Genomic DNA, 10,179 nt, shown 5'->3' with positions numbered 1-10,179 from the left:
GTTCCCAGGTGAATTAAGGAAAGTTATTATCTAAAATTCAGGATGGACCGGCTCTGTGGTATTTTAGAAATTGGATATACAGGATTCTCATTTAACACAAATTAACAATTTTGAAATAAAGTACCTTTTTCATACAAAACAAAAAATGTGTTTCATCTCAATTTCTTCCGCTCTTTTTACAGAGAACATATTGAATCAAGACCGGTTAACTCATCAGGCAAAAAGTCTTCTCTTTGTCTAGATAATGGACGAGCACACCTGTTCGGCTGAATCTCTTGTTGTCATGATCTGTGGGAAGAAACTTTCCTTGTATTAAAGTATACCTGTTTTTACAAGTAATTTACGATAAACTTAAATACCCCTCCTAGACGCTGTATTTATTTTTGTTAATCTTTTTCAGAGCTCTGGCGCCAGCTATATCGTATCTAAATACTCTGTAGTACATGATTATATGCAAATACGCAGGTGTGCGAGTGTGAAGTATCATGGGGCCGAAGGTGACGAATTTTAATGCAATTTATCAGTTACTTCAGGGCGGCAGCTTTGAAGTTGTGTGTGATTGGCACGTCAAAAACGTTAGCGACCGCCTGGATGGCGCCTAAACCATAGCACAGAGTATGAAAGAAGAATGAGTGACGTCACACTGTCGGCGCCTTGATGGCGAAAATATTTATATTGAAAACTGGCTTGATTTTTACCTGTTCAAACTAGTATCATTGAAGTAAAAATGGCATATAAACTGTCTGATTTTATATTTTATAAGTAATACCGATAATTATCGGGAAAAATTCAGAAATAACAATAAATCGATGAAAATAATCTAATATTTTACGCTACACAGATTCCAGTAGGCGTGGCCTAGCTGTTGAATGATTGGCTGATAACGGTACAATGACCCCTTTGAGAATAGTTCAGCCTATGGCAAATTGGAGTAGGAGGAGCTAATATCTACTCACGGTTATTACAAGTGAATATTTATACACGAAGTATTCCTCGTTGTAACATTTGCAAGCTAAGCAAGGAAAGAGCTAGTACACAGAACAAGTCGATCGATATTACCAATTCGCAGAGAAAACATGAAAGCCATTACTCAACCTTGTGTAAGACCAGTGGAACTTGGCATGAAAAAGGATTCTATGAAAGTGATGAAGAAAGTAGATGATTGTGCCGCAGAAATGCAGGCTTGCTTCTCTAAACTGAAGGAATTAGTGCCGTCTGTGCCACAAGACAAGAGGTTATCCAAGACCCAGTTGTTGCAACATGTGATTGATTATATTTTGGACTTGGAGACAGCCCTTGACTTCAACCCTGCCGTGCTGGCTGAACCTCTCCCCAGTGTTAACAGGGCTCCACTCTCGGAAAAACCTGAACCAAACACTATTCAGGCCTTCACCCAGGTAAGAACGAGTCTCGGTATATAATGATGTTAATGATATCGATTTGACATCTATTTTCTAATGTTTAACATAATTGATGGTAATTCTGACTTCCATTTCTTATGTAAATAAATAAAATTATTTTTTTGTCGTTAATTAGATGGCAGTCTCAATGGATCAGGACGAATCCTGCGATTCGAAGTAGTGAGAAACCCTGTCTCCTTTTGCGGATGTGAACTAACAATCGGTGAGTTTTTTTTTCTCCTGTCTAATAATAATATGTTTAAATATGAATTAAAACCTGATCATATTCAATGAGGTTGAATGAGAAATTTGTGGGAAGATAAGTTAAAATTCTCGCCCAGTTGCGTCTCAGACATACTGGCGCCACCTGAAGTAAAAGCTCTCGAGTGTCGAGTCTACTGTATCAACAGGTGCAGTCGAGAAATGTTCAAGTTAAAGATTCCTTAATATATCGGATAGACCCCACCTGTTCCTATGAAAGAGAGAGATAATTACTGACGTCACTTCGAATTCATTATGAAATTTTATGAAGTATTTTCTGTTTAATTTAATTACAGCATTGGAACCCAAATTTTCCTTGCGAGTTGCCACATTTGATCGGAGCTTATGAACAAATAAAGCATGAGAACTCCAAGGATGAAACCGAGTTGGTCAACATCAAGCACGACGAAAATGCTGGTCACCTGAGGGGAAAAAGTCGGAAAAATTCTAAAAAGCGGACACAACCTTGGTGAAAATTCAGTATACAGTAGTGACGTAATAGTACCACCCCTGCCACTGGACTTCAGTGTATATACGTTATGTTTTATTTTGTCACTACGCTTACGATTCGTGCCGAGTGGACAATAAGTGACCAATCCTCGGACAGAAATCTGTACATAGTGGACAGAAAATCATGAACTTGGCGACGCCGAACAAGAATTTTTTCTCTTGTTTTAAAACTTTTTGTTATAATCCTGTATATGGACGAACAAAATATTGCCACCGATTCTGTATTATTTTGATTTTTTTCCTTTTTTTTTTTTTTTTTTACAAATGTATATTTTTTTCTTGTTGTATTTTTATAAAAATTTTATTACAATTCATATTAAAACTTTTTTCCCAAAAAACTATGAACGAGTTTGTCACTTTATTACACCACAATATGCTATATATCAGGACATGCCTCATTAGCAAATTATAATAACAGTTGTTAATTGTTTAAGTGGAAAAGTCCCGATTTCCTTAAGCAAGGGGCATTAGTAATAAGCCCAGCGGGGTTGACATGTCTTGAACATGTGTATATGTTATAAGGGAATATAACCCAGGGCCCCACAGAGCATTTCTTTGACAGACTGACGTATTTTGTACCTGAGGCTTTCGTGTCTTTAGTACCATCGACACCTGGCGAAGAGATGGGAAAAAGATAAAAGTAATTTGTATTTATATGTGGTAAAAAAAGGAAAACATTGAGACAAATCTGATCAGCTAGTCAATTTATGTTTCTTTCATTACATTGAAATATTAAATATGAAATATATATCTGATGTTGAATAAAACTTTGGGGTATCAGTTGGAGTAATCTTGCGTATATGGGTATAGCCTAGCACTCTGCCAGATTTCTTAGGAAGATATGAAGTATTAGCTTATCTGTATGATTTCATAAAAGAGATACGGAGTAGTCAGTTATCATACATCTAAGTAAACGCCACTAAATGGACTCCGAGTCCAAAAATCCATATCAAATGGGCAGTTTGGAGCCACGAGAGAAAGCACGTGAACAATAATAGTTTTTGTATGTTTATATCAATTTAGATACAATAAGCATGTGTTTGTTTATTTACTTGGTTATGCTTCTGTTCCCCAGGTGGCTAGCTGTGTGTTATCCTTCAAAAAGGGGTCTTCAAGCACTGTTGTTGGCCCCCACCTGAGAAAACATCCAATATGTGTACAGTGATCAAGGAAAAATAAACATACCCTAATGAAATGTACATTTCACACATAAACAAACAACGGTCACGATTAAAGGCAAATGAAATGTCTTAGGCGTATTGTTTTCTTTTCACATGGGCTTTGTTTTGTATCAATTCGGGTAAGAAAATCAAAGGAAAGTTCGCCGACCCAGGGGAATTATATTAGACGTGAGTTTTATTGATTGCATGCAGTGAAAGATGGCGTGGTCAGAATCCCACAAAAATGCACGTGTCCAGTGCCAAAATGATGCCATCTTATCGCAAAAACCTCAGCCCGTCACAGCTGCAGGAGAAATTAACGCGCCCCTGACCATCTGCGTGCGGGAGAAATCATTTTTACGACAACATCGCGCTCCATGAGAAAAACTTACAACTGACATCTAATTAGCAGCCATGCCCTGCGATTTCAAACAGCCGCCCTTTTCTACAGGTGAGGCTGACCAATCCAGAAGGGCACCTTGACGCACATGTCGCGCAGGTGAAATCGGGTATTGATACAGTGGGAGGCACATTGCGTGTCGACAAGGAACACAGCAGATGACCACTTGTGCGCTAGTTTTCCCATGCATACCAGCCCCAAGTAGACCATGTGTCATCCATATTTTGCCACCATTTTCTAATCTCTTTTGGCACTTGGTATTCGGGCATTTGACATATTGATCACATCTGCTTCGCCATATGGATATCAGATCGGTTCCATGAAAATGTTTTTATGCTTGAAATTGTGTCTTTTATGATATAATTCTTCTGCAATACCTATAGCAGATTAAAAGTAAAGGCCTTTGAAGTAAAGAACAGACGTTTTGCTATTTTTATCGACTTCTGCTTGATGTAAGATTCCCATTTCCTCCAGACAAACAAATGCATATTTCGGAGTTGGTGTATCTCCTTTGCGGCATAAATCAATCATGTTGGACATGGCCAGTCAAGAGGGCATCAGTTGTGCTAACTTTCAATCAGGCCGGATTCATGTTCTTGTATTTCTTCTTATTGATTTTTATTATGCCCTGTCTTGTTCCGTGTTGCCATAAACATCGTTTTTCTCTACTATGAAGTCAATATTTTTTTTTTAATTTTGATTCATTTATGGTATATTCGTTAAAAATATGAAAGATGTAAACTTAATGGTGTCCATTTCACAACCATGAAAAAAAGGGGAAAGAGATACGCGCACACCTTATGTTATTTTTGATAAATAATATATGTCTTGAGAGTGCACTTGATACTCATTACGACGAAACGCGACTTGATTGCAACTTATTTGACACAAACAATCTGGCGCGAGTTTCGGCCCGTTTAGATCAATCAATATACATGCTAATGTGCTAGGCCTTATTACACACCTGCACAACTGATGCGGCCCGGTACTTTCCAGTACCTTTTGTTCTTAATCAATTTTCTATCAACCCCCGGGTTCATTAGTGGGTTTTAGACTTGTTTGGACAGAATATGAAAGTGGAACACCTGCAAGACTTTCATCAGATGATATCGGCTATATGATTATGATTTCGTTTTACTTGATAATAAAAGATTACCGACATTTGTGAACATGACGGGGATAAAATCATAGTATAGTGTTTGCACATAGCTATTTGATTATTGTATGGCTTTGAAAACGAACTAAATAAACAGAAAAAATAATCAAGGAAAAAGGAAAAAAAAACCGCTTTTACATGCAGACGAAGAACTACTAAATTAAGACTGAGCTTTCCTAAATGAGCCGACATCGTGTGAAATCATTATGGACACTTATGAAAAAATTACACATTCCAGTTTAGAAATGTTGTTGTTGGGTATTTGAACAGGTTGATTCCTTTTTTATACGTTTTTACGATAAGACACTTTTGAGATGTTAGCCGGAGGTTCTCCCTGGGCGTGATGCAACTTTCTGCAGGTGGACCGGAAACGCCAAGGGTCTCAATGGAAAGGAAACATGCCTTTTTCTAACCATGAAAATAAATGACATGCATTGAAGTATTAACGTTCTGTAGTCAAACCATCTTGTAATCGCTTTGCTATCTTAATTTAAACTGTCATCAATTAATATATAAACTTTTTTCATAATAGTATAAGTTGAATGGAAATTAAGGAATACATGTACTTATAAATGATCGATTATGGTATGTATTCAAAGTCAAAAAATCTTCATGAATTTATAGTTGATAATTGGCGATTTATATGCTTAAATATGCTTCAATGCTTATCAGTTTTTTATATGATTAATACTTAATTTATTGCACATTATGTAATTTATACATCAAATTAAGAGAGGCGATAAGTTAGCATATACATTAAGAAAACCGGTCAGGGGCGGATTCAGGATTTTTTCGGGGGAGGGGGTGTCCATATGAACTGTAACAAATGTAGTCTCGGAAATTTTTTGACACGCAAAACAGCCCCCCTCCCCCCCAAAAAAAACACACACATACAAACAAACAACTTGCCCAAATCTGAAAATACTTTTTCGTATGTGTGGGGTGGGGTTGGGGGTTGGAGTAGGAGAAGACAATTTCTTAAGTCAATTTTCTTCAGAAAAGTCACTCTCCTTACCGTTTTAAGAGGGCTTCGTGTTTCCTAGGGAGGTCCAAGGTCAGTATTCGTTACTTTCACATAGCAATTTAATAGATGAAAATTCCAGAAGGGGGTCCGGACTCCCCCCCCCCCCCCCGACTTCCCTTTATATCTTTATTACCGACATATCGCTTTCAAAGTTATTCCAGCCACGAAATATCTTAATCTACATAAATGAAACATTTTCCCCCCAATATTAAAATTGACATGAATTTTCAGTTAAAAGATAAATGTAAACTTGGAGAAATTACAGAAATTAAACAATATAACAGCATAAAGAGAGAGAGAGAGAGAGAGAGAGAGAGAGAGAGAATAAGGACACAATTGATACTAAAAGGGGTTTTAATTTCTGGTTGGAGAGATGGGGCTAAATTGGTTTCACTGCATGGATTTCAACAGTTTCTCAGAAATTATCTTTACATTAATTCCTGCTGATGAAGCATCCGATCATAAGCAATTTACCTGATTTTTTTCGTGGAAATTCACGAGATATTTCCTTTTTTCTACTTTCTTCCTCAAGCAAATGGTGTTTCTCAGAAATATAGTAATATTATTTTTAAAAGACTCACAAGAAAATGAAAAAAGTGGCCTATATTATTTGTATATATTCATTAGAATTAGGATAATTATCATTTTAAAAAATGTACTAGTATTTTATTCGGTTTTTATAAAGAATTATCTTTTTTATTACATGAAACAATCATCACAATATATTCACTTTATATATTAGAAATATAACCGACATCGCTTTAGCATTTATTTTTAAGATGTGCTTTAGAAATCAAACACAGAGATTTCAATTTGCTGGGGCTTGTTAAAAATAATGGGCATATAACTCTGGTGAGCAAAAAGGATTGAGAGCAACAAAGGAAGGCTTCTCAGATGAATCTCATAATATGGTATGAAAATTAATGTTTATTGACACCCCCCCCCCCCACCTTTCCACCACTTTTTATTGCAGTATGGTCAGATTCCCCCATGTCGAAGTATCCTAGATTTTTCATGTCGAAAAAATGACATTGTAGTTTTTTTCTTTTCTTTTTTCTCCTAATTTCTTAGATGAAGTCAATTATCCACCCTTTCAAAAACGATGCTACGTGCGTGCAAGGAGACGGAATGGCTGGGTTGTGTGAATATCGTTTTAATGTGTTTGGTGTCTTTTTGGTAAATTCGATTCCATATGTTTGGTTGCATTTGGTTTCCAATTAGTTTGTTTTCATTTCATTTCGTACCTGGCGAAAGCATGATTTCTCTTTCCTGCTATCCTCTAACGGACAAGCGGGATTGTAAATATTTTCACCTAAAGGAAGTCATAATAAATAATACTTCAAGAGTGACAAAATCCAATATTTTTTTTCCCTTAAAAGTAATTTTAAATATCCTCGCCATTTGAATATTTGAGATATCAGTGTTTTATAATAAATGATTATTAAGCCTGATGTTTGGCTTGCTGTTGGCTTTCTTTGAGCCACCATTAACGCGTTGTAGGAGTTCGTCCTTGCGAATTCATGTTGAGTTCAGATGAGATTTCATTACTGCCGGACATGTATATATCGTTCTGCCACAGTCTGAAAACGAGAGATCATACGATCGATTTCGTATAAATCACGGTTGTTCTCTAAATCACTCTTTCTTTCCATTCTGCAGGTGTTTAAAAGCTGTTTATTGATTCAGAATAGAATATCAGTCCTATGCTTCCGCTGATATTATCAACGAATTAAGGATGTGCAAAATTTTTCGTTTGTTTCAGGGTAAGAAAAAAAGGAGAAAAAGTTTGGCATACGGATCTCAGCTCGCGGCCGAGAGAGAGAAAAAAACGGCACGTGCCACACGAAAGAACCTTAGCTATGATAAAAGACAGGTGTGACGAAGCAAGAAATATACTCACACAATGAAAATCCAATATTGGGGTTCTAATATACACTAGACGCATGCATATTGACTTTGAACGTCGAATTAACTTACAGTAATTGTGGAATGAGAATTGTATGGTGCGCAAATGTTCAAGGGTTCATAAATTCTGCGACCAAAATCAATATAAGGCAGATGACACCTGCAATCATTGGATTTCTATCCAATCTCCCCGAAGTGTTCTAAAACGTTCATTAGTACACACCAAACGATGTCCATTACATTATTTTATTTGGAAAAAAGCTGCGCGATGTATCGATCTGAATTAAGAATCGTGTGAAAATTTCGTGGATAGCGATAGACTACGCCGCCAATGCTTAACGCGCAAAAGTTCGAACATAGATTTGGAAACATGAAGCAATGCTGAAACATTTTATCACTTTTTCTCTCAACAAACAGGGATACAGTAAAGAAGTCATATGATTAAATGTTTTGACTGAGTTTGAATACTTATTAAGTACAAATAATGCTAAGAGACTTTTCAAACTAATTTAGAAACATCTAGCACTCCCAAAAAAGCAAAAGTACTTTGAAAAGCTTCTATCATTTTGTCTTTTGTGAGCGGCTTTTTTTTTTTTAATTGAGTGAAGATTGTGTTAAAAATACTTATTTCAAAGGTCAAATGTATTTCAGTCAGGAGTGCCCTTTGTCATACATGGCACGACACAAGTATACATAATTTCCTACATGTACGGCTTTGTTTTCCTTTCTGATTTGAGAGAGATGCTCGTATATCCGTCTAGAACAGATGGTATGTATATTTCTAACACCTGCAGCTCAGTGAAGTACTTAAACGCCTTATGGGTCACGCTAAATATGGCTACATATTAGTAACGTTATTTGAACATAGTGGTACATGCATGACTTTGTGTATGTTGGCCAATTTAAGAGACAATCTAGGTACTTGAGTATAAGAGCGGTAATTAATTAGAAAATAGACAATATATATATTTCTTTGAATTTAAGTACTCTTCCACTTGACAACATTTTGTCAGTCCAGACCTGGGAAAACAATATTAGTCAAGGAGGAAGAAACAGCTTCGTTAAAGCTTAAAATTCTGAGGATTTCGGATATTACAAACATAAAATATCGATGAAGCCTTGATTTCCGGTTTATTTGCAGCGCAAATTGTTTTTGGTTGAAAAGCTTGAATTTCGATTTCTAATTACCTAATACGGACGTATGCAGTTTGTAAATTAAATAAAACGTAATTTAAAACCGATATAGCGATGACATTACAATATAGTTCCTTATTACTGATGCAGCCAAATTAATTAAACTGCGAGTACACAAATGCACAGGAGAACACAATCAGTTTTAAACTTCCCGTTCGTTTTAAGTTCCAATTAGTACGGGTTACATCTGTTTTGATAAAATCGTTTATATTAATGTATATATTTGTTGTGATATTAATTTGAAAATATGAATAAATGTTTGGTGTATATTAGGTGCCTGACATAGTTGTATGACACGATGGCATTCCTTTCAAAGTGAAATAAATCGATCAATATTTCACTTCGAATACGTAAACCAGAACGGAATAACACCAGTGTCATACAATTCGTAACAGTTCGATATAAATTAGTTGGTTAATCAATTCAAGCACCTTGGTTCTAATTAAACTTCACTGTGCAAAAGGCGTTTGTCAAAACGCATGCTTGACGAATGTCCATCTGATTTACGGCGCAAACTCCGTAAATGGACGCAGGTGCTTCCGGAAAATGAGAGTTTGATGGCAAAGACACATTAACTGGCTGACATTATTACATTTTTGCGTTGGTTATTCAGGTTGACATGAGTGGGGAATATAATTTGTGTGACTTCGTATTTCCAGTAACCACTTCGAGCGATCACAGAAACAGGAAGCCTGCAGCTTTTGAGCGCTTCCTGTTGGTTTCAAGTTCAAAGTGGCGACAAGTAGGACTTGGGCTAAAATGCAAGCCAAAAGTATCCATGAGACATAATGAAAAATTTTCATGTGAAATATTTTTTCTTTGAAGTGTTGTTCTGAAGGCGTCTTAATTGCAAGCTGCATAACATTGGACAACTTGTGTAAGGGTTCTTCAGACCTCGTAGTTGCTCGCCATTCAGTAACTGAACAAGCTTCCTTAATTAACACAAAACAGTAATCCAACCACTCATGACACATTCACACTAGATAAGTAGGATATACTGCAGAAAAGCTGATTACAGAAATGACGTGTCGTGTAAAAGGACATGAAGTCAAAATTCACGGAAAAGGCATTGGATAAACAATATATTTCATGAAACTTTTAAAACAATGAATAATATTTGCTAATCTTTGTAGGTCACAAATAACATGATCTACAAATTTGATTTCATG

At 36.2% G+C, this 10,179-nt stretch overlaps 1 protein-coding gene and 1 long non-coding RNA gene across 3 annotated transcripts; one reads left to right on the top strand and one right to left on the bottom strand.

Moving 5' to 3' along the window:
* LOC133184153 (DNA-binding protein inhibitor ID-2-like) lies at positions 1-2,512 on the top strand. 2 transcript variants are annotated; one of them, XM_061319043.1, is made up of 4 exons: positions 1-317; positions 842-1,397; positions 1,537-1,623; positions 1,958-2,512. In XM_061319043.1, exons 2-3 carry the CDS (start codon positions 1,077-1,079, stop codon positions 1,579-1,581), a joined length of 366 nt encoding a protein of 121 aa, XP_061175027.1. In that variant the 5' UTR covers positions 1-317; positions 842-1,076; the 3' UTR covers positions 1,582-1,623; positions 1,958-2,512. The 2 variants fall into 2 exon arrangements, with proteins under 2 accessions (XP_061175027.1, XP_061175026.1); XM_061319042.1 differs by lacking the exon at positions 1-317 and having other exon boundaries at positions 793-1,397.
* Positions 2,513-2,658: 146 nt separating this feature from the next.
* Positions 2,659-10,033, bottom strand: LOC133184154 (uncharacterized). Its single transcript, XR_009720795.1, has 3 exons — positions 9,464-10,033; positions 3,224-3,306; positions 2,659-2,783 (listed from the first exon to the last, which is right to left on the bottom strand). It is a non-coding gene; the product is annotated as an uncharacterized LOC133184154 (long non-coding RNA).
* Positions 10,034-10,179: the final 146 nt, after the last annotated feature.

The sequence above is a fragment of the Saccostrea echinata genome, unplaced genomic scaffold (assembly GCF_033153115.1).
Source record: "Saccostrea echinata isolate AGI-Se365-2 ecotype Australia unplaced genomic scaffold, CSIRO_AGI_Sech_v1 ptg000010l, whole genome shotgun sequence".
NCBI lineage: Eukaryota > Metazoa > Mollusca > Bivalvia > Ostreida > Ostreidae > Saccostrea > Saccostrea echinata.
The sequence above is the reverse complement of the archived record's forward strand: the minus strand, read 5'-3'. Positions and strand labels throughout refer to the sequence as shown.